This window comes from Octopus sinensis, linkage group LG29, assembly GCF_006345805.1.
Source record: "Octopus sinensis linkage group LG29, ASM634580v1, whole genome shotgun sequence".
In the NCBI taxonomy this organism is placed as follows: domain Eukaryota; kingdom Metazoa; phylum Mollusca; class Cephalopoda; order Octopoda; family Octopodidae; genus Octopus; species Octopus sinensis.
The window spans coordinates 11177605-11202607 of NC_043025.1; the positions used below are offsets into that span (position 1 = coordinate 11177605).

General features: G+C 41.8%; 1 protein-coding gene across 1 annotated transcript; it reads right to left on the reverse strand.

Moving 5' to 3' along the window:
- Positions 1-903: 903 nt before the first annotated feature.
- On the reverse strand, positions 904-25003 carry LOC115226025 (ELMO domain-containing protein 1-like). The gene is made up of 6 exons (XM_029796997.2): positions 24923-25003; positions 12098-12380; positions 9025-9136; positions 4602-4731; positions 2843-2976; positions 904-976 (listed from the first exon to the last, which is right to left on the reverse strand). The coding sequence occupies exons 2-6, from the start codon at positions 12249-12251 to the stop codon at positions 904-906; spliced, it is 603 nt and encodes a 200-aa protein (XP_029652857.1). The 5' UTR covers positions 12252-12380; positions 24923-25003.

The window sequence follows — 25003 nt, forward strand, 5'->3', positions numbered from 1 at the left end:
AATTTGCTCGACTAAAGGCAGTGCTCCAGCATGGCCGCAGTCAAATGACTGAAACAAGTAAAAGAGAGTAAAGAGTATATTGAACACACCTACACAAGGTGTTTTACCAGTTCGCGGCCAGGCTGCAGTTTGTAGGCAAAAACTAATAAATTCTCATCAATTCACCTGGTTTTAAAATAACTGAAAGTCATAATTCGCATCTCTTTTACTCTTTTACTTGTTTCAGTCATTTAACTGTGGCCATGCTGGAGCACCGCCTTTTAGTCAAGCAAATCGACTCCGGGACTTATTCTTCGTAAGCCTAGTTCTTATTCTATCGGTCTCTTTTGCCGAACCGCTAAGTTACGGGGGGGGTGCGTAAACACACCAGCATCGGTTGTCAAGCGATGTTGGGGAGACAAACATATACACAGACGTGCATACATATATACAATGGGCTTCTTTCAGTTTCCTTCTACCAAATCCACTCACAAGGCTTTGGTCGACCCGAGGCTACAGTAGAAGACACTTGCCCAAGGTGCCATGCAGTGGGACTGAACCTGGAACCATGTGGTTGGTAAGCAAGCTACTCACCACACAGCCACTCCTACGCCTATATATATATATATATACGCATACGACGGGCTTCTTTCAGTTTCTGTCTACCAAATCCACTCACAAGGCTTTGGTCGGCCCGAGGCTATAGCAGAAGACACTTGCCCAAGGTGCCACGCAGTGGGACTGAACCCGGGACCATGTGGTTGGTAAGCAAGCTACTTACCACACAGCCACTCCTGCGCATCAGGTCTTGTTATGTGAGCAAATGATGATGATGACGATGATGATGATGATGAAGATGGTGATATGGGCAAGGTTACAACATTACCCCACAAACATATATATTGCCATGTAAAGGTGCTTTACTCACCCACATCCAGGATGAAGCGAATGAGAATACACCTGCCGTGCTTCATTGGGATAATTTACAACAAAATACCTGAAAATAATAATAATAATAATAATAGTAATAGTAGTAGTAGTAAAGTAGTAGAAATTGTAGTAGTAGTAGTAGTAGTAGTAGTAATAATAGAAGAAGTATTAGTAGTAGTAGTAGTAGAAGAAGTATTAGTAGTAGTAGTAGTAGTAGTAGTAGTAGTAGTAGAAGAAGTATTAGTAGTAGTAGTAGTAGTAGAAGAAGAAGAAGTATTAGTAGTAGTCGTAGTAGTAGTAGTAGTAGAAGAAGTATTAGTAGTAGTCGTAGTAGTAGTAGTGTAGAAGAAGAAGTATTAGTAGTAGTCGCAGTAGTAGTAGTAGTAGTAGAAATAATAATAATAATAATAATTAGTTTGTTTATTGGCCACAAGGGCTAACAAAAATCAGTTAAAACATAAAGGGACAAAACGGAGGACGAAAATTACAAAGGGTTTTGTCCGTTTGTAAAAGGTCCGTGTACAAAAGCAGGATGACAACAAAATATAAGTAACAATTAAAACTCCCAAGAGGGGGAGGCGCTTCGAAAGGGTTACTAGTGAGAAAACCCATAAAAGCCACGGGAGCCTGGTCAAAAGGGGGGGTAGAGAGCCCCTTTCTCCTTTTATAATACTTTTTTATACTACATAATATCTAACCCATAAAAGCCATGGGAGCCTGGTCAAAAGGGGGGTAGAGAGCCCCTTTCTCCTTTTATAATATTTTTTTATACTACATAATATCTAACCCATAAAAGCCACGGGAGCCTGGTCAAAAGGGGGGTAGAGAGCCCCTTTCTCCTTTTATAATACTTTTTATACTACATAATATCTAACCCATAAAAGCCACGGGAGCCTGGTCAAAAGGGGGGTAGAGAGCCCCTTTCTCCTTTTATATTACCTTTTTTTTTTTAGAGGTGTATCCTCAGAATTGGTCCATTCATACTGGCCATTCTTGCGACATTCACCCACCTTTCAATAAACTTGCTACCAGACATCACTTCCCTCTCTACTCTCATCTTCCTTTTCAAGTGAAACTTGAAAAAGTTGATGAGGCCTTGGCCAAAGAGGAAAGTGTCTGACCTTAGCCCTTTCAAACGGGTTCACCATATCACCTTTTTTGCTACAGCCACTAGGCAAAGGAAAACTGCCTTGCCCTCCCGGTTAAAGGAGGTCGGCAGGGCAATCCTCACTATGGATTCAGCTGATAGTCGGATCATAATAATAATGATAAGATGCAGTACCAGACAGTGGCTCTAGTATAATTAAGATTTAGTACACTGTCTCCCCTTCCACTGCCCTGTTGGAAGCACTCCATCGGTTACTACGACGAGGGTTCCGGTTGATCCGATCAACGGAACAGCCTGCTCGTGAAATTAACGTGTAAGTGGCTGAGCACTCCACAGACACGTGTACCCTTAACGTAGTTCTCGGGGATATTCAGCGTGACACAGAGAGTGACAAGGCCGGCCCTTTGAAATACAGGTACAACAGAAACAGGAAGTAAGAGTGAGAGAAAGTTGTGGTGAAAGAGTACAGCAGGGATCACCACCATCCCCTGCCAGAGCCTCGTGGAGCTTTAGGTGTTTTCGCTCAATAAACACTCACAACGCCCGGTCTGGGAATCGAAACCGCGATCCTATGACCGCGAGTCCGCTGCCCTAACCACTGGGCCATTGTGCCTCCACACTGCCCTGTTACAACAGAGGAGATAACTCATATGGTGACATAATGCAGCTACAGTGCGCTAAAGGTCAATATTAGGCTCCAGGCCACAAATTTGGGGGGATGAATTTGTTGACCCAGTACCTGACTGATTGGGAACTTGGGGGCAGAGAAGGGGAGAAAGAATGAGGGGGATGGGGAGAAACGGGGGAAGATTTAAATATACATACCAGAGTTGTGTGAGGCCCAGCATACCCATACCTCTGAGATCTGTACAGGGTTGGTTGCCTTGGAAACCAATGTCGACCCATTGCTTACTCTTGAGACCAGTAAGATGGACATCTGGCTGCAAGATGTTCCAGATCTGGCAGAAACAGAAAGAAGAAAACGAATGCTGAGATTGAGTATGTATGTGTGTGTGTGTGAGTAATTGTGTGTATGCGGGGGTGAGCGAGTGTGAGTGAGTGTGTATAGTGTGTGCGTGAGCAATTGTGGTTTATTGGGGTGGCGTGTGTGTGTATGTGTGAGTGAGTATGTGTGTGTGAGCATTGTGTGTATGTGGGGTGAGCGAGTGTGTGTGTAGTGTGAGTGAGTGTATAGTGGGTGTGTGAGCATTGTGTGTATGGGGTGGGGTGTGAGTGTATGTGTGTGGTGTATGTGTGTGTGACAATTGTGTATGTGGGGTAGCGAGTGTGTGTGTGAGCAATTGTGTGTATGTGGGGGTGAGCGAGTGTGTGTGTATGTGTGAGTGAGTGTATAGTGTGTGTGTGAGCAATTGTGTGTATGTGGGGGTGAGCGAGTGTGTGTGTATGTGTGAGTGAGTGTATAGTGTGTGTGTGAGCAATTGTGTGTATGTGGGGGTGAGCGAGTGTGTGTGTATGTGAGCATTGTGTGTATGGGGGTGAGCGATTGTGTGTATGTGTGATGAGTGTATAAGTGTGGGTGTGGAAATTGTGTGTATGTGGGGTGAGCGATTTGTGTGTATTGTAGTGAGTGTATAGTGTGTGTGTGAGCAATTGTGTGTATGTGGGGGTGAGCGAGTGTGTGTGTATGTGTGAGTGAGTGTGTATAGTGTGTGTGTATAGTGTGTGTGTGAGCAATTGTGTGTATGTGGGGGTGAGCGAGTGTGTGTGTACGTGTGAGTGAGTGTGTATAGTGTGTGTGTGAGCAATTGTGTGTATGCGTATGCATGTAGGGAGCACCAAAGATCATGAGAAATACAAAAACAAATGTAGCCAGAAGTTGTAACTTTTGGCACATATACCTACATATACACATATATACGTTATGGCGTTAGGAAGGGCATCCAGCCGTAGAAACATTGCCAGATCAAACTGGGCCTGGTGCAGCCTTCTGGCTTCCCAGACCCCAGTTGAACCGTCCAACCCATGCTAGCATGGAAAGCAGACGCTAAACAATGATGATGATGATATATATACACACACACATCACATAAACATTTATATATACATACACACATATATATATATTTTTTTATTGCCCACAAGGGGCTAAACATAGAGAGGACGAACAAGGACAGACAAAGGCATTAAGTCAATTACATCGACCCCAGTGCAAAACTGGTACTTTTATTTATCGACCCCGAAAGGATGAAAGGCAAAGTCAACCTCAGCGGAATTTGAACTCAGAACGTAACGACAGACGAAATACCGCTAAGCAATTCGCCCGGCGTGCTAACAATTCTACCAGCTGCCGCTAACGTGTCTGCCAGCTCGCACACACACATATATATATATACCTATGCACATATACATCTACAATAAGGCGGCGAGCTGGCAGAATTGTTAGCACACCGGATGAAATGCTTAGCGGTATTTCGTCTGCCGCTACGTTCTGAGTTCAAATTCCGCCGAGGTCGACTTTGCCTTTCATCCTTTCGGGGTCGATAAATTAAGTACCAGTTAATTGGCGTGGCAATATTTACGATAGACTTGGCTAACAAACTATAATGAGATAAGTGGGTCGTACCTGATACAAATAGCTTTCGTAGTCTGACAGTTTGTCCGTGTGTTGCTGACGTCGGATGACTTCAACCGTATTGATGAGATGATTGTAACCAATAATCTGGGACATTCTCAGAGTTAACTCAGCACAGAGCCTGGCAGAATAATAATAATAATAATAATGATAATAATAATGATGATAATAATAATAATAATAATGATGATGATGATAATAATAATAATAATAATAATAGTAATGATGATGATAATAATAATAATAATGATAATAATAATAATAATGATAATAATAATGATAATGATAATAATAATGATAATAATAATGATAATGATAATAACTTCACATTTTTGTCTCAAGGGCAGCTTGGGGGAGGTGGGAATGAGTCGATTACATTGTCCCCAGTTTTCAACTGGTACTTACTTTGTTGACCCAGAAAGGATGAAAGGAAAAGTCGACCTCGACAGAATTTGAACTCAGAATATAGCGATGGGCGAAATACTCCTAAGCATTTCGTCCAGTGTGCTAACAACTCTGCCAGCTTGCCGTCTTCAATAATAATAATGATAAAAAAAGAGAAACAATTCTTAATATAGTAAGTAGCTTGCTTACGAACCACATGTTTCTGGGTTCAGTCCCACCGCGTGGCACCTTGGGCAAGTGTCTTCTACTATAGCCTCGGGCCGACCAAAGCCTTGTGAGTGGATTTGGTAGAAGGAAACTGAAAGAAGCCCGTCGAATATATGTATATGTATATATATATATGCATATGTGTGTTTGTGTTTGTCCCCCTAGCATTGCTGCACAACCGATGCTGGTGTGTTTACGTCCCCGTAACTTAGCGGTTCGGCAAAAGAGACCGATAGAATAAGTACTGGGCTTACAAAAGAATAAGTCCCGTGGTCGATTTGGTCGACTAAAGGCGGTGCTCCAGCATGGCCGCAGTCAAATGACTGAAACAAGTAAAAGAGTAAAAGGAACATTTTTCACAGAAAACATACGTAATGGTCGCGTTGGATTATCTTAAGATCAATAGGCGCAGGATGGCTGTGGGTAAGTAGCGTTGCTAACCAGCACATGGTCCTGGTTCAGTCTCCCACTGCGTGCATCTTGGCAAGTGTCTTCTACATAGCCCGGGCCGACCAATGCCTTGTGAGTGGATTTGGTAACAGAAACTGAAAGAAGCCTGCCGTATATTGTATATATATATATATATGTGTGTGTGATGTGTGTGTTTGTGTGTCGTGTTTCTCCCCCCCTAGCATTGCTACAACCGATGCTGGTGTGTTTTATGTCCCCGTCGCTTAGCGGTTCGGCAAAAGAGACCGATAGAATAGATAACTAGGGCTTACAAAAGAATAAGTCCCGGGTCGAGTTGCTCGATTAAAGGTGGTGCTCCCCGCATGGCCGCATAAATGACTGAAACAAGTAAATATAAAAGATAAAGAGGACCTATTCGAACAGGTCTGACCTGGGTCTAAAACGTAACAACGATCATAATAATGGTCGCGGTTGGATTATCTTAAGATCATAGTACCTATTCGAACAGGCTACCTGGGGCTAAACGTAACAACGACATAAGTATGGTCGCCGTTGGTTATCTTAAGATCATAGGACCTATTCGATAAAGGGCGCGGGCCTGGCTAACGTAACAACGATCATAAGTAATGGTCGCGGTTGGATTATCTTAAGATCATAGGACCTTCGAACAGGGCTGGCCTGGGCTAAACGTAACAACGATCATAAGTAATGGTCGCGGTTGGATTATCTTAAGATCATAGGACCTATTCGAACAGGGCGGACCTGGGGCTAAACGTAACAACGATCATAAGTAATGGTCGCGGTTGGATTATCTTAAGATCATAGGACCTATTCGAACAGGGCTGGCCTGGGCCTAAACGTAACAACGATCATAAGTAATGGTCGCGGTTGGATTATCTTAAGATCATAGGACCTATTCGAACAGGGCGGACCTGGGGTTAAACGTAACAACGATCATAAGTAATGGTCGCGGTTGGATTATCTTAAGATCATAGGACCTATTCGAACAGGTCTGACCTGGGGCTAAACGTAACAACGATCAAAACCGCGTCACCATGGCAATAATAAACGACCCCACAAATAACGTACCCACATTTACAAGTTGAGCAACTGTTTTCATCGGGCATTCCTCGAAAAATATCACCTCCGAAATAAATAAATACATAAAAGATCACATAAAACAACGTAGTCTTAGATACATTGTTTACGTATTATTATGGAACGCCTTTGATCACAGGTCAATCCGTCCTGTTGGAATGGAAGCACTCCGTCGGTTACGACGACGAGGGTTCCGGTTGGTCCGAATCAACGGAACAGCCTGCTCGTGAAATTAACGTGTAAGTGGCTGAGCACTCCGCATACACGTGTACCCTTAACGTAGTTCTCGGGGGATATTCAGCGTGACACAGAGAGTGACAAGGCCGGCCCTTTGAAATACAGTACAAAAATTGTCGAAGGGTCTTTCTTGGGCTTCAAAGTAAGGGATAAGAGAAAATATGACGTGGACGAACATAAGGTTTGTGTCAGCAAGAGCACCCAGGTATATATGATTTAACAATATTATATACCTAGGATATCCAGGCCTATGATAAACATCACTTCTTTGATTTTGAAAGACCTTTAGGAAGAATGGCATTCCCTCAAGAGGCTATGGATGTTACGACGACTAGGGTTCCGGTTGATCCGAATCAACGGAACAGCTGCTCGTGAAATTAACGTGCAAGTGGCTGAGCACTCCACAGACACGTGTACCCTTAACGTAGTTCTCGGGGATATTCAGCGTGACACAAGAGTGACAAGGCCGACCCTTTGAAATACAGGTACAAGAACAGGAACTAAGAGTGGAGTGAGAGAAAGTTGTGGTGAAAGAATACAGCAGGATCACCACCATCCCCTGCCGGAGCCTCGTGGAGCTTTAAGGTTTTTCGCTCAATAAACACTCACAACGCCCGGTCTGGGAATCGAAACCGTGATCCTATGACCGCGAGTGCGCTGCCCTATCCGTCGTGTTAGAAGAAGGATCGTTGGTGACTCGGGGTTAAAAAGAAAAAAAGAGCCATATTTAATGGTTATATAACAGACACGTTTTTTGCAAAAAACCCCACCCACAAGGTCTCACAGAAACCACCCTGGGTCCTATATGCGATGCTGGGCTTTCATGCATTAAAACCATTTTTCTTTCTAAATGCGCCGGAATGTATTCAATACACACCGTTTATGACCACAGAAAAGGTATGGAGAAACAAAGGCATAACTACATAAATGTGCCCCGAGGGCATATTTACACAAGCGTGCCCCACTCTTGATTTTTGTTTCTTTATAACTTCTGGGGAGTTGCATATTTTTTAATGAAATTTACTACAAATACGCTTCGGGTGGTGTAGATTCTCACTGCATTGAAACGTTTTGTGATGAAATTTTTTCGAAGGTGTGGCGAGGAGTTTCGGATAATTCACACGGGTTGGCTTGTTGCCTCATAGCATTCAGAAAAGTGGGTATTTTTTTAATGAATTTGTCTACGAATACTTTTCAGAGTGTGTAACTTACGATTATATTGGAATCTGATGTGAAAAGAAAAATAGTGAGAACACACACACACACACGAAACATACTGACACCCATTCTCTTTACTCTCTTACTTGTTTCAGTCATTTGACTGCGGCCATGCTGGAACATAGTCTTTAGTCGAGCAAATCGACCCCAGGACTTATTCTTTGTAAGCCTAGTACTTATTCTATCGGTCTCTTTGGCCGAACCGTTAAGTTATGGGGACGTAAACACACCAGCATCTGTTGTCAAGCGATTCTGGGGGCGACAAACACAGACACACAAACATATACACACACACACACACACACATATATATATATATATACACATATGTACGACAGGCTTCTTTCAGTTTCCGTCTACCAAATCCATCAACAAGGCTTCAGTTGGCCCAAGGCTATAGTAGAAGACATATATGTATATATATGTGTATATATATGTGTGTATATATGTGTGTATATATATATGTGTATGTATATATGTGTGTATATATATATGTGTATATATATATGTATATATATATATGTGTATATATACATATATGTATATATACATTATGTATATATACATATAATTACACACATATATATACACACACATATATATATATATATATATATATATATATATATAATATATATATATATATATATATATATATATATAATATATATATATGAGAGGTATGAGAGAGAGAGAGAGAGAGAAAGAGAGCAGACTATTGGATGGTGTTTTACATTGGTGGTTATGATGAGTTCTGCATTCTTTTAGCTAGGGCAGCAGTTTGAAGGGAGGAGCCAACTGACAATAACAACAAGAAGAACATACATGTTCTACTTACTCGTTTGGTAGGTGTTTCGCATGCAGCACCGTAATAACACTGGAGCCAATGTCGGAATCATGAGAAATCAAAGATCGAAGATTTTTGTTACGAGATCGTCGCAAGGAATTTTCTGAAACACAGAACATAAAAAAGCAACAGTAAAACTTGTGCAATAATGAACATCCGTCATCATAATCATCATCATCATCGTTAACACCATCACCAGTCGAACCAATTCGTTAACACAGTTGAACCAATTCGTTAAAACAGTCGAACCAGTTCTACTCTGTGGCTCAGAAACCTGGATGTTATCAAAGAAGCTTGAGAGGCGGTTGGATGGAACTTACACTCGCCTCCTTATGAGAGCTCAAAATCTCTCGTGGAAGCGTCATCCAAGCAAAGTACAAATATATGGTAAATTACCACCTGTATCATCTCAGAGCCATAGATTGCAGGGTTGTTGAGATTTCAAACTTGAAATCTTCAAAGCCACAGTTGAACCAATTCTACTATATGGCTCAGAAACCTGGATGTTATCAAAGAAGCTTGAGAGGTGGTTGGATGGAACTTACACTCGCCTCCTTATGAGAGCTCAAAATCTCTCGTGGAAGCATCATCCAACCAAAGTACAAATATATGGAAAACTACCACCTGTATCATCTCTTGTGAAAGGTAGGAGAGTCCAGTTTGCTGGACATTGTTGTAGAGCTGAAAACGAGGTAACATCTGCTCCTCTTCCCTGGAAGCCATCTACTCGCGATACCAGAGGGCTCACACTCTCCTACCCTGAAGTAATCTCCAGGGATACAGGCATCCAGCAACAGGACCTCAGTAACGCTATGATGGACCGTGAAGTCTGGCGTAGCAGAGTAAATTCCATTGTCTCGACCACGGTCGAACAATGATGATGATGATCACCACCTCAATTTGGCATCTGTCAATTTAGTCACAAAGACAGTTTGTCATCAGTCAATCAGCCATAACCTGCCTTAATGAATTCTGACAAACGCATGCAGGTATGGAAAAAAATGGAAGCTAGAATGATGAGGAATGATATGATGCATACATACATATAGGTGTAGGAGTGGCTGTGTGGTAAGTAGCTTACTTACCAACCACATGGTTCCGGGTTCAGTCCCACTGCGTGGCACCTTGGGCAAGTGTCTTCTACTATAGCCTCGGGCCGACCAAAGCCTTTTGAGTGGATTTGGTAGACGGAAACTGAAAGAAGCCCGTCGTATATATGTATGTATATATATATGTATGTATGTATATATATATGTGTATGTATATATATATATATATATATATATATATATATATATATACTCTCTCTCTTTCAGAGAGGTACAAGCATCTACACACACATATACATACACGGCTGTAACTTCCGCCTACCGAATTCAATGACAAAGCTTCGGTCAGCTCGGGGCTATAGTAGAAGACACCTGCCCAATGTGCCATGCAGTGGGACTGAACCTGAAACCATGTAGCTAGGAAGGAAGCTCCTTAACCACACGGCCATGCCCGCGCACACACACACATACGAAGAATTGGATGCAATGTGCAAGAGAGAGGAACACGCTGGTCTGGTCGTGTGATGTGGACAGATGCTGACAGTTCTATAAAGAAGTGCCGATCTCTCGAAATGGATGAAACTCATGGAAGAGGGAGACCCAGGAAGACATGGGATGAAGTAGTGAAGAACAACTTCAGGATGTTGAACCTTTTGGATGAGATGAAAAAGGACCGAGATACCTAGTGCCTTACTGTACCCAAGAAGACCTGCCCCGCTCAGGAGAAGTGCTAATGCCAGTCCCCACTGGTAAAGAGGATTGTCCAGCAAGATCCCAGTGCCGGTGCCATATATCAAGGCACTTGAGCTAGTAACATGTAGAAATCCTTGTGCTGGTGCCACATTAAAAGCACACAGCACACTGTAAAGGGGTTGGCATTAGGAAGGGCATTCAGTCATAGAAACCAAGCCAAATCAGACTGGAACCTGGTACAGCTATCTTGCTTGCCTGCCCTGGTCAAACCGTTCAACCTATGGCAGTATGGAGAATGGACGTTAAATGATGATGATGATGATGGTGATGATGATGATATGTAGAGGCAGTAAGGAAGACAAACACAATTAGTCTTGAGACATATATTTACACGGAGAACAAAATACAGATTGTAAGACAAAGGGCAATTATGTGAAGTCTCATCTCAACAGCTGTTTCGAGATGGCCATAGCTTACGTAATAATCATATTCGTAAGTAATACATGCATGATGTCATAGATGTGTCACCAGAAACCAGTCCAAATGAAATTGTTAAAAAAATTTAGACCCCACTTTTCAAGAATAAAATGGCATATATTTGACAGAGAGTACGTGAATTTTCTTACCAAATTTCCGTGTAGTCCTGGCGCCAGGTTGGCTCTTTTACACGGAGAACAAAATACAGATCGTAACACAAAGGGCAATTATGTGAAGTCTCATCTCAACAGCTGTTTCGAGATGGCCATAGCCATAGCTTACGTAATAATCATATTCGTAAGTAATATATGCATGATGTCATAGATGTGTGACCAGAAACCAGTCCAGATGAAATTGTTAAAAAAATTTAGACCCCACTTTTCAAGAATAAAATGGCATAGGCGCAGGAGTGGCTGTGTGGTAAGTAGCTTGCTAACCAACTACATGGTTCCGGGTTCAGTCCCACTGCGTGGCATCTTGGGCAGTGTCTTCTGCTATAGCCTGGGCCGACCAATGCCTTGTGAGTGGATTTGGTAGAGAGAAACTGAAAGAAACGCCTGTCGTATATATGTATAATGTATATATATATATGTGTGTGTTTGGGTGTGGTTGTCCCCTAGCATTGCTTGACAACCGATGCTTGGGTTGTTTATGTTCCCGTCACTTAGCGGTCGGCAAAGAGAGACCGATAGAATAAGTACTGGGCTTACAAAGAATAAGTCCCGGGGTCAATTTGCTCGACTAAAGGCGGTGCTCCAGCATGGCCGCAGTCAAATGGCTGAAACAAGTAAAAGAGAAAGAGAGAAAGAGAATATCTTTGACGGAGAATACGTGAATTTTCTTACCAAATTTCCGTGTGGTCCTGGCGCCAGGTTGGCTCTTGTCAAGAATCCTCTGAAGCTCACTCTTTCCTGTCATTCTCCGCATGTACAGTTTGAAAATGAGCCGAATGTTGTTGGTGAGAAAACAAAACAAACGATAACAAAGTTGGAAAAACATTTTGGTAAAGATCACAGCTCAGAGCTCACAGAAAGTAGTCACCGGAAGTTTCGTAAGGGGGAGGTCACTCTGTGTCGACCGTCGATTTATGTATTCTTATTTCTTAACCAATCACCTGCCACTGCTCACCTGAAATGGACCAAAGATAAGTATATACATGACTGTGTGTGTGTATAAGAATTTTTTGCATAAGATTAAAAAAACCCAAGGCTGTGTAGATATTAGAGCATTTATAGATAGAAGGTCTTACAGCTGTTTCTAGGATTTGGTAGACAGAAACTGAAAGAAGCCCATCGTTTTTTCTCTCCGTGTTTCTTTTCTGTGTATCTTTCTGTTGAAGAGCGTAGGCTCGAAACGTAAAAGACTTGTTTTATTTCTATTCCTGAGCGCCATACTAATACAATTGTTTGTTTGTACTCCACCTGCCTTCGTCTTTTGTTTATTTTCATAAAGCTTCCCGTTATATATATATATGTATGTGTGTGTATATGTTTGTGTGTCTGTGTTTGTCTACCCCAACATCGCTTGACAACCGATGCTGGTGTGTTTACATCCCCGTAACTTAGCAGTTCGGCAAAAGAGAATAAGTACCAGGCTTACAAAGAATAAGTCCTGGGGTCGATTTGCTCGACTAAAGGGGTGCTCCAGCATGGCCACAGCCAAACGACTGAAACAAGTAAAAGAGTAAAAGAGATAGGTATTGTGATAATAATAACCAGGTGTAGAACTCAATACATGCATGCTTATGAACAAAGTGTTAGTCGAGTACAGAGCGGTAATAAGCAATTAATAATAAAAGGCAATAATTGAGTATGTTACGATCTTCATTAGCTCCTCACAGCTGTTTCTTGTATGAGATGAGATGGATTTAATTGATGTAATTGATTCCACTGCACTTCATAGAGGAAACAGCCATGGGCTAATGAAGTTTATAAGACAGACAGACAGAAAGACAGGCAGGCAGGCAGGTAGATAGATATATAGATAGATAGATAGATAGATGGATGGATGGATGGATGGATGGGTGGATGGATGGATGGATAGGTGGGTGGATGGATGGATGGATAGATAGATAGGAACGTAGATAGATAGACAGGTAGATAGATAGGTAGATAGATAGGTAGACAGATAGGTAGAGATTGATATGGATAGGTGTAGACAGAGAGAGAGAGAGAGAGAAAGATAGAGAGATAGATAGACAGACAGACAGATAGAGATAGATATAGATAGATAGACAGATAGACAGATAGATAGAGATAGCTAGATAGATAGACAGATAAATAGAGATAGATATGGATAGGTGGAAATAGAGAGAGAGTGATAGATAGATAGATAGATAGATAGAAATATAAAGAGAATAAATATATCCAAGTATGTTAATGCTGACTTTACTACTTTGTCTTCGCGCAGAGTGTGTCCCTGGAAATTTTTCCCCTTGGTTATCCGTTTATCTGTCATTTATCTGATCAGCCTGTCTATCCTGGTTGTCTATCCTTCCCTCTTTTGCCTCAGAGACAGCATGTGTAGTAATAACAGTGGGAATAGAGGTGGTGGTAGTGACAGTAGTAGTAATAATGGTGGAGGTAGTAGTAATAGTAGTAGCAGTAGTGGTAATAGTAGTAGTATTGGTGGTGGTAATAATAACAGTAGTGATTGTAGTAGTATTAGTAATGGTGGTGGTACCAGTAGTAATAGTGGTGGCAGTGGTAATACTAATAGTAGTGATTGTAGAAGTAGTGGTGGTGATGGTGTTAGTAGTAGTAGTAGTAGTAGCAACAGCAGCAATGGTGGTGGTGGTGGTGATGGTGTGATGGTGGTTGTAATAGTGGTAGTAGAATAATAGTAGTGGTAATAGTAATAGTAGTGATTGTAGTAGTAGTGGTGGTAGTAGTAGTAGTAATAGTAGTAGTAGTAGTAGTAGTAGTAGTAGTAATAGTAGTAGTAGTAGTAGTAGTAGCAGCAGCAGTAGCAGCAGCAATGGTGGTGGTGGTGGTGATGATGATGTGATGGTGGTTGTAATAGTGGTAGTAGAAATGGTGGTGGTGGTGGTGGTGGTGGTGGTGGTGATAGTAAGGGTTAGGGTGGAGGAGAAAGAGATGGGAGCAGATAAGGGACAGAGGCTGGGAACCATGGAAAGGAATGATGGAGAAGGGGGTGGGGTGGGGTGGAGGGAGAGGGGGCGGGATGTGAGGGGGGGCGATCGGGGGGGTTAGAGTGGGGGTGGGTGTTTAAGGTTTAGCTTAGATGATGGGCCAGGGTTGCTGTGGCTGTCCCCAATGGTATGTCCCTCTGTCACAAGGGAACAGAGGGATAATTGATGTGCAATTAGAATATGTCCCGTGTGTTTGGGGAGGGAGGGAGAAAGAGAAAGAGAGAGAGAGACAGAGAGAGACAGAACGAAAGAGGGAGGAAGCAAAGAGAGAGACAAAGAAACAGAGAGAGAGAGAAAGAGAAAGATAGACAGACAGAGAGAGAGGGGACAGAGAAAGACAGAGAGAGAAAGAGAAAGACTAAGAGAGATATGCAACAAACAGAGAGACAGATGAAGACAAAGAGAGAGAGAGAGAGAGAATCAAAAAGGAAAAGACAAAAAAAAAGTTGACAGAGAGAAACACACACATACATGGACATACATTCATACAGAGCTGGGGGATGGGGGCAAAGGCACAGAGAAAGAGAGACAAACAGACAGACAGACAGAGACATTTGATGTCTGATGATCTAATTGATTGGGAAAAAAAAACAAACAAAAACCTTGTTACTATGGAGATGATGACAATGATGAATTATGACCAACAGGTACACACGCATATATATATATATACATATATATACATACATATATATATAGACATAGAATACATACATATACATACATACATACATACATTATACATATATACAACATATATATATACATATATACATACATATATATATACATACATATATATACATATATACACACATATATATATATACATATATACACACATATATATACATATATACACACATATATATATACATATATACACACAATATTATATACATATATACACAAATATATATATATACATATATACATACATATATATATAAATATATTATACATACATATTATATACATACATACATATATAGACATACATACATACATATATATACATATATACATACATGCACATACATATATATATACATACATATATATATACATATATACATACATGCACATACATATATATATACATACATATATATATACATATATACATACATGCACATACATATATATATACATACATATATATATACATATATACATACATACACATACATATATATATACATACATATATATATACATATATACATACATATATATATACATATATACATACATACACATATATACATACATACACACACATACACACACATATACACACACACATATACATACATACACACACATATATACATACATCCACACACACACATATATACATACATCCACACACACATATATACATACATACACACATATATACATACATCCACACACACATATATACATACATACATCCACACACACATATATACATACATCCACACACACACATATATACATACAAACATCCACACACATATACATACATACACACATATATACACACATACATCCACACACATATATACATACGCACATATTGATTACTGAGACAGTATGTGACTAATGTATTATTTGTACTAGACTAACCATAACCAGCTTACTACTACTACTACTGCTACTACTACTACTACTACAGTAATTAATGCTATCACCACCAGTACTACTACTACTACTACTACTGCAAAAGGGGAGACAAGGACAGACAGATAGAAAGAAAGATATATGTAGAGATACAGGCAAAGAGAGAAAGACCATCAGAGAGAGGAGATAAAGAGACTGATAAACTGAGAGAGGGTGAGAGAGAGAGAGAGAGAGAGAGAAGTAGACTATGAAGATCAGAGAGAGAGACATGAGAAAAAATTAGAGAGAGAGAGAGAGAGATAGTGACACATCAAGGGTAGAGAAAGAGAGAGAGAAGAGACAAGTCGATAGATAGAGAGTGAAGACTATGGTGAGATAAAGAGAGTGAATGAGAGAGAGAAGGGGAGACATAGAATAAAAGAGAAAGAGAGATAGAGAGGGAATGAAAGAGAAAGAGAGACAGAGCAGAAAGAGAGAAAAAGAGAAAAAAGTGAGAGAAGGAAAGAGAGAGAAGGGGAGAAAGAAAGAGACAGAGAGAGAGAAAGAAAGAGAGAACAAGTGAGAGAAGGAAAGAGACAAGGAGAGAAGGAAAGAGACAAGGAGAGAGGGAAGGGGAGAGAAGGGGAGAAAGAAAGAGACAGAGAGAGAGAGAAAGAAAGAGAAAAAGAGACAGAGAGAGGGAGATAGAAAGAGAGAGAAGAGGAAAAAGAGAGAAAGAAAGAAAGAAGAGAGAAAGAGAGAGGGAGAGAGAGAGGAGATAGAAAGAGAAGGAGAGAGAGAGGAGAGAGAAAGAGAAGGAAAGAGAGAGAGAGAGAGAGAGAGAGAGAGATTTATCAGGATGGGAAGATAAGATAAACCCCCAGTACAAAACTTCTGATATCCAATGAGTCAAGTCAGATGCTAGAGAGGGCCTCTGATTCACCCACAAACATCATCATCATCATCGTTTAACGACCATTTTTCCATGCTGGCATGGGTTGGACGGTTCAACTGGGGTCTGGGAAGCCAGAAGGCTGCACCAGGCTCCAGTCTGATCTGGCAGTGTTTCTACAGCTGGATGCCCTTCCTAACACCAACCACTCCGTGAGTGTAGTGGGTGCTTTTTATGTGCCACCGGTGCACAGGTGCCAGATGAGGCTGGCAGACGGCCACGATCGGATGGTGCTTTTTACGTGCCACTGGCATGGGGACCAGATGGGGTTGGCAAACGGCCACGATCGGATGGTGCTTTTTACGTGCCACCGGCAAGGAGGCCAGACGAGGCTGGCAAACGGCCACGATCGGATGGTGCTTTTTACATTCCACTGGCACGGGGGCCAGATGAGGCTGGCAAACAGTCACGATCGGATGGTGCTTTTTATGTGCCACCGGCACGGAGGCCAGATGAGGCTGCCAACGGCCACAATCGGATGGTGCTTTTTATGTGCCACCGGCACGGAGGCCAGATGAGGCTGGCAAACGGCCATGATCGGATGGTGCTTTTTACGTGCCACCGGCACGGAGGCCAGATGAGGCTGGCAAACGACCACAATCGGATGGTGCTTTTTACATGCCACCGACACGGAGGCCACTTGGGGCAGCGCTGGCAACGACCACATTCGGATGGTTCTCTTACGTGCCACCGGCACTGGTATCACAGCTACGATTTCCATTGATGTTGATCGATTTCGATAACACATCATAATTATCATCATCATCATAATTTATATATCTTTCTCTCTTTTACTTGTTTCAGTCATTTGACTGCGGCCATGCTGGAGCACTGCCTTTAGTCGAGCAAATCGACCCCGGGGCTTATTCTTTGTAAGCCCAGTACTTATTCTATCGGTCTCTTTTGCCGAACCGCTAAGTGACGGGGACATAAACACACCAGCATCGGTTGTCAAGCAATGCTAGGGGGACAAACACAGACACACAAACACACACACACACACACACACATACATATATATATATATATATATACATACATACGACAGGCTTCTTTCAGTTTCCATCTACCAAATTCACTCACAAGGCCTTGGTTGGCCCGGGGCTATAGTAGAAGACACTTGCCCAAGATGCCACGCAGTGGGACTGAAATCGGAACCATGTGGTTCATAAGCAAACTACTTACCACACAGCCACTCCTGCACCTATATATATATATTCTCAGACTAGATTGTGTTGTGGTCTTGAGCAAGACACTTTACTTCACATTGCTCCAGTTCACTCAGCTGTATAAATGAGTTGCAATGTCACTGGTGCCAAGCTGTATCGGCCCCTTTGCCTCTTCCTTGGACAACATCGGTGAAGAAAGGATGAGACTGGCATGCCTGGATGGTGGCTGATTTTCCATAGACAATCTTGCCCAGACTTGTGCTTCGGAAGGGAACTTTCTTGGTGCAACCCATCATCGTTCGTGACCGAAGTGGGGTGAATGTGCTTTACTCTATTGAAGAAATTCCAAGCATAAACCTATTTCTTTACTACCCACAAGGGGCTAAACACAGAGGGGACAAACAAGGACAGACAAACGTAAGTGGTACTTAATTTATCGACTCCGAAATGGTGAAAGGCAAAGTCGACCTCGGCGGAATTTGAACTCACAACGTAACGGCAGACGAAATACCTATTTCTTTACTACCCACAAGGGGCTAAACACAGAGGGGACAAACAAGGACAGACATAGGTATTAAGTCGATTACATCAACCCCAGTGCGTAACTGGTACTTAATTTATCGACCCCAAAAGGATGAAAGGCAAAGTCGACCTCGGCGGAATTCGAACTCACAATGTAACGGCAGACGAAATACCGCTAAGCATTTTGCCCAGCGTGCTAACGTTTCTGCCAGCTCGCCACCTTCTCCAAGCATAAACCGTCATCTCCTAATGAGTGCGTTGGGAAAGGAATAGGCTAAGGGTGTCAACCTTGACAATAAATCACAGACTGGAGTCCCTGGAGCAGTCTGCTACCCTAACTGAAACCCTTCCAGCAACTCCAGAGTAGGTGGGGTTCCCAGTCTTGTAAGGCAATCCATCTCCTGGGAGAAAGCCAGTCCAGTTTAAAACCTACAGCTTTGTTAGCCTGCTCAGCGACTGTGATCCGACCTCTGTATATCCTAGGAAAAGGCTAGGGGTGTCAACCTTGACAATAAATCACAGACTGGAGTCCCTGGAGCAGTCTGCTACCCTAACTGAAACCCTTCCAGCAACTCCAGAGTAGGTGGGGTTCCCAGTCTTGTAAGGCAATCCATCTCCTGGGAGAAAGCCAGTCCAGTTTAAAACCTACAGCTTTGTTAACCTGCTCAGCGACTGTGATCAGATCTCTGTATATCCTAGGAAAAGGCTAGGGGTGTCAACCTTGACAATAAATCACAGACTGGAGTCCCTTGAGAAGTCTGCTACCCTAACTGAAACCCTTCCATCAACTCCAGAGTAGGTGGGGTTCCCAGTCTTGTAAGGCAATCCATCTCCTTGGAGAAAGCCAGTCCAGTTTAAAACCTACAGCTTTGTTAGCCTGCTCAGCGACTGTGATCCGACCTCTGTATATCCTAGATGTAACTTGAAACTGCCTCTTTTAGGGGGTACTGTTTTGGGAGCTCAAAAGGTCTGGTGCTCTCCATGATACCTATTTCTTTACTACCCACAAGGGGCTAAACACAGAGGGGACAAACAAGGACAGACACACGGATTAAGTCGATTACATCGACCCCAGTGCGCAACTGGTACTTATTTAATCGACCCCGAAAGGATGAAAGGCAAAGTCGACCTCGGCGGAATTTGAACCTATTTCTTTACTACCCACAAGGGGCTAAACACAGAGGGACAAACAAGGACAGACATAGGTATTAAGTCGATTACATCGACCCCAGTGCGTCACTGGTACTTATTTAATCGACCCCGAAAGGATGAAAGGCAAAGTCGACCTCGGCGGAATTTGAACTCAGAATGTAACGGTAGATGAAATGCAGCTACGCATTTCACCCGGTGTGCTAACGTTTCTGCCAGCTCTCCTTGATACCCTTCTAAAAATCCCAGTTTGGAAACACTTCTTAGCCCCCTACTGTTTCCAAGTCTACTCTGACCTGGAGTAAGAAGTAACTCTCAGGGCCCCAACTAAGGATTAATTAGCATGTTATGGATGAAGCTCCAAGCACAAACTCCTTAATACCTTGTGCATGCCTTGGAAAATGAAAAGGCTAGGAGAGTGAACCTCAACAGTAAATCACAATGAAATCCCTCAGATGGTCAGCTTCCCTCTTTGGCACTCTTCCAGCAACACCAGGGTAGATGGAGCTCTCTGGTCCTGTCAGGCTAGCCACCCAGGACAAAGCCACCCAGGACAAAGCCACCCAGGACAAAGCCACTCCAATGTCCAACCTACAGCTTTTTACACATCGCAGCTGTCTTACCCCTCTGAACCACTTTGGTCAGAGCCCTGATCAACGCTTACTCGTCATCACCTTTGGTCAGACCACTTATTGTCAGACCCCTGTATGTCCTAGGTATAGATGCATCATGTAGTGGGGTACTGGTTCAGTAGCTTCAGGATTTTAAGGAGTGTGTAACCTATTTCTTTATTACCCACCAGGGGCTAAACACAGAGAGGACAAACAAGGACAGTGAAACGGATTAAGTCGATTACATCGACCCCAGTGCATAACTGGTACTTATTTAATCAACCCCGAAAGGATGAAAGGCAAAGTTGACCTCGGCGGAATTTGAACTCAGAACGTAACGGCAGACGAAATACCTATTTCTTTATTACCCACAAGGGGCTAAACAAAGAGGGGACAAACAAGGACAGACACACGGATTAAGTCGATTACATCGACCCCAGTGCGTAACTGGTACTTAATTTATCGACCCCGAAAGGAAGAAAGGCAAAGTCGACCTCGGCGGAATTTGAACTCAGAACGTAACAGCAGACGAAATACGGCTACGCATTTCGCCCGGCGTGCTAACATTTCTGCCAGCTCGCCGCCTTAAGGAGTATGTAACCACTTCTCAGCCCCTATTGGTCCCACGTCTACTCTGACCCAGAGTAAGGGCACCTCTCCGGGCCCCCAGCTACGGGTTAATCAGCATGTTATGGGAGACAGTCCAAGCGCAAACTCTCACTGCTTTGTGAGTGTTTTAGGAAAGGAAAAAAAACTGAGACAGCCAGAAAATCACAGAATAGAGGCCCTCAGGTGGTCTGCTGCCTTCTTTACCACCCTCCCAGCAACTCCAGAGCTCTGCAGTGTAGTAGTAGTGGTGGTGGTAGTAGTAGTAGTAGTAGTAGTAGTAGTAGTAGCAGCAGCAGTAGTAGTAGTAGTAGTAGTAGTAGTAGTAGTAGTAGTTGCAGCAGCAGCAGTAGCAGCAGCAACGGTGGTGGTGGTGATGATGGTGGTTGTAATAGTGGTAGTAGAAATGGTGGTGGTGGTGGTGATAGTTAGGGTTAGGGTGGAGGAGAAAGAGATGCGAGCAGATAAGGGACAGAGGCTGGGAACCATAGAAAGGAATGAGGGGTGAGGGAGAGGGGGCGGGACGTGCGGGGGGTGGGCGATCAGGCGAGGGGGGTAGAGTGGGGTTAGTGTAAGACAATCCACTTGAGAGAAGGCCACTCCAGTGTAAAACCTACAGCTTGCTGGTCATTACAGCTGTCTTAGCCCACAGAGCCAATGGGGTCAGAACCCCTAAACTAAAGAGGACTGACACTCACTTGAACCCTTTAGCAGTTAAACCGGCCATATCCAGCCAAAAGTATTCTGCCAATTTTATGTTCAAACTGGCCAGATCTGGTCTCTCACACCAACCCGACAATATCGTTTTAAAAATTAACAGCTACCTCATCAAAATCTCAGAGCTACAAGATAATGCATGATTAGTTCAAGGCAATCATCATCATCATCATCATCATTTAGCGTCCGCTTTCCATGCTAGCATGGGTTGGACGGTTCAACTGGGGTCTGGGAAGCCAGGGCTGCACCAGGCTCCAGTCTGATCTGGCAGTGTTTCTACAGCTGGATGCCCTTCCTAACGCCAACCACTCCGTGTGTGTAGTGGGTGCTTTTTACGTGCCACCCGCACAGGTGCCAGACAGAGCTGACAAACGGCCACGAACGGATGGTGCTTTTACGTGTCACCGGCACGGGGGCCAGGCCAGGCTGGCAACGGACACTGGCAATGTGGATGAAAAAGCACTAATTTTGGTAGAATAATGCGAACACTAAAGGGTTAATATTACTGAGTATAGATAGGAAGAAAAAATTGGAAATTTATTTTATCGACTCCCCAAAACGACAAGAGACGATGATTTGAACTCATAACGTACAGAGCTGGAAGAAATACCGGCAGACATTTTCCTTCAAAACATGCCAACGATTCTATTCTCCCAATCAACCAGCCGCGACCCTAGTATCTGACTGGTGGCAGAAACGTTAGCACGCCGGGCGAAATGCTTAGCGGTATTTCGTCTGCGTTACGTTGTGAGTTCAAATTCCGCCGAGGTCGACTTTGCCTTTCATCCTTTCGGGGTCGATAAATTAAGTACCAGTTAGGCACTGGGGTCGATGTAATCGACTTAATACCTATGTCTGTCCTTGTTTGTCCCCTCTGTGTTTAGCCCCTGTGGGTAATAAAGAAATAGTATTTCGTCTGTGTTACGTTATGAGTTCAAATTCCGCCGAGGTCGACTTTGCCTTTCATCCTTCGGGGTCGATAAATTAAGTACCAGTAGGCACTGGGGTCGATATAATCGACTTAATACCTATGTCTGTCTTGTTGTCCCCTCTGTTGTTTAGCCCTATGTGGGTAATAAAGAAATAGAAATAGGTATTTCGTCTGCGTTACGTTGTGAGTTCAAATTCCGCCGAGGTCGACTTTGCCTTTCATCCTTTCGGGGTCGTAATAATTAAGTACCAGTTAGGCACTGGGGTCGATGTAATCGACTTAATACCTATGTCTGTCCTTGTTTGTCCCCTCTGTGTTTAGCCCCTTGTGGGTAATAAAGAAATAGGTATCTTATTTTATCGACTCCGAAAGGACGAAAGGCAGAACCAAGCGTAACTGTCAACAAACATACTTCTCGTATATACTAATTCAAAAATAACGATCAAAGTATCAAATCTAGCTACAAAATATAACAATCGAGAAATACATTGTTTTTATCAGCTATTTTTTCGGGGTTTCATGTAGCAGAAAAATTAAAAGGGTCGGTTTAAGGGAAACTTTCTTTAAAAATGAATGTGGAAGAATTTTCATGGGCTACATTTAACTTTTACACCTACAAGTATTAACAAGCGATAATCATATATATATATATATATATATATACATATATATATATATATATATATATATATATATATTATATATATTATATATATATGTATATATATTATAAGTAGAAAAGTACAACTGGGACAAGAACGTAAAACATTTAGAAGACGATACAAAAAAACACGAACGGGACATTCGAAGCCTTCAATCTTCAGTCAAGAACCGGATCATCCTCGCAATTTCGGCTGATTAATCTTGAGATTGCTCCAATCTGGCCAACCCCAAGGAAAAACTAAGCTACGAGCATTAGATTCCTTGGAAAAAGGATCGATATATGGTTTATTTAAGCCGGTCCAGTGGCCTCTAAACAACTACACTATGTTTGTATTGAGTGCTCCTTTCCACGGATATTTACCCAACACCGTGCATATATTATATATATATATATATATATATATATATATATCAATATATATATATACATACTAAATACAACAACAGGTAGGATGAAGATGTGAATATCTCAGCATTGAGCAATTTAATTCAAACTTCGATGGCGTAATTATTTCATCCAGTCACGATTTTACACTTCACACGAGTGTATATACATTTATACACACACACACGTAGACATATATATATATATACGTGTGTGTGTACATATATATACATATATATATATATATATACAGGGTGTCCCAAAAAAATGTATACAAATAGTGGTTCGGCAAAAGTGAACGATAGAATAAGTACTAGGCTTACAAAGAATAACAAATTTACAATTATTTAAGGTGTGTATACATTTTTTTGGGACACCCTGTATATAATATATATATATATATATATATATATATATATATATATTATATTTCTTTATTGCCCACAAGGGGCTAAACATAGAGGGGACAAACAAGGACGGACGAAGGGACTGAGTCGTTTATATCGACCCCAGTGCGAAACTGGTACTTTATTTATCGACCCCGAAAGGATATATATAAATATATACATATACACACCCCAGATGTATATATATATATAAATATATAAATAGAGGGACACATATACACACCCCAGATGTATATTATATATAAATATATATATAGAGGGACACATATACACACCCCAGATGTATATATATAATATATATATATATATACAGATCACCCCAGATGTGTATATATATACATATATATATATATATATATAAATATATAAATAGAGGGACACATATACACACCCCAGATGTATATATATATAATATATATATAGAGGGACACATATACACACCCGATGTATATATATATATATATATATATATATATTATATTATTATATAAATATATAAATAGAGGGACACATATACACACCCCAGATGTATATATATATAATATACATATACACCCCCAGATGTACATATATATATATATATATATATATATATATATATATATAAATAGAGGGACACACATACACACCCCAGATGTGTATATATATACGTTCAAAACGGGATCGTCTTCCTTTTAGAAAGAAATACAACGACATAATGGCATGCGAACGATGCAAAGAAAGACGTCCAAGGACAGAAGGAAGGACACAGGACATGGCATCGATAAATATGGGATGATTTTTTTCAAGAAGAAGAAGGAATAAAATGTCCAGAAATACTTACGAAAAATTTCGCTGACTATCGAACACATGCAGAAGACATATTCGGAATGAAGTGAATGGCAAGACGGAAGCTGATTGGTCG

What these genes read in the sequence shown, in the direction of transcription:
- LOC115226025 (XM_029796997.2), bottom strand. Translation starts at nt 12,251, where the DNA reads ATGTTTTTCCAACTTTGTTATCGTTTGTTTTGTTTTCTCACCAACAAC. An exon ending in ACGAAAGCTATTTGTATCAG is followed by an intron (nt 2,977 to 4,601) that starts GTACGACCCACT and finishes TGTTTCTGCCAG; the next exon opens with ATCTGGAACATCTTGCAGCC. An exon ending in CTGGGCCTCACACAACTCTG is followed by an intron (nt 977 to 2,842) that starts GTATGTATATTT and finishes TATTATTTTCAG; the next exon opens with GTATTTTGTTGTAAATTATC.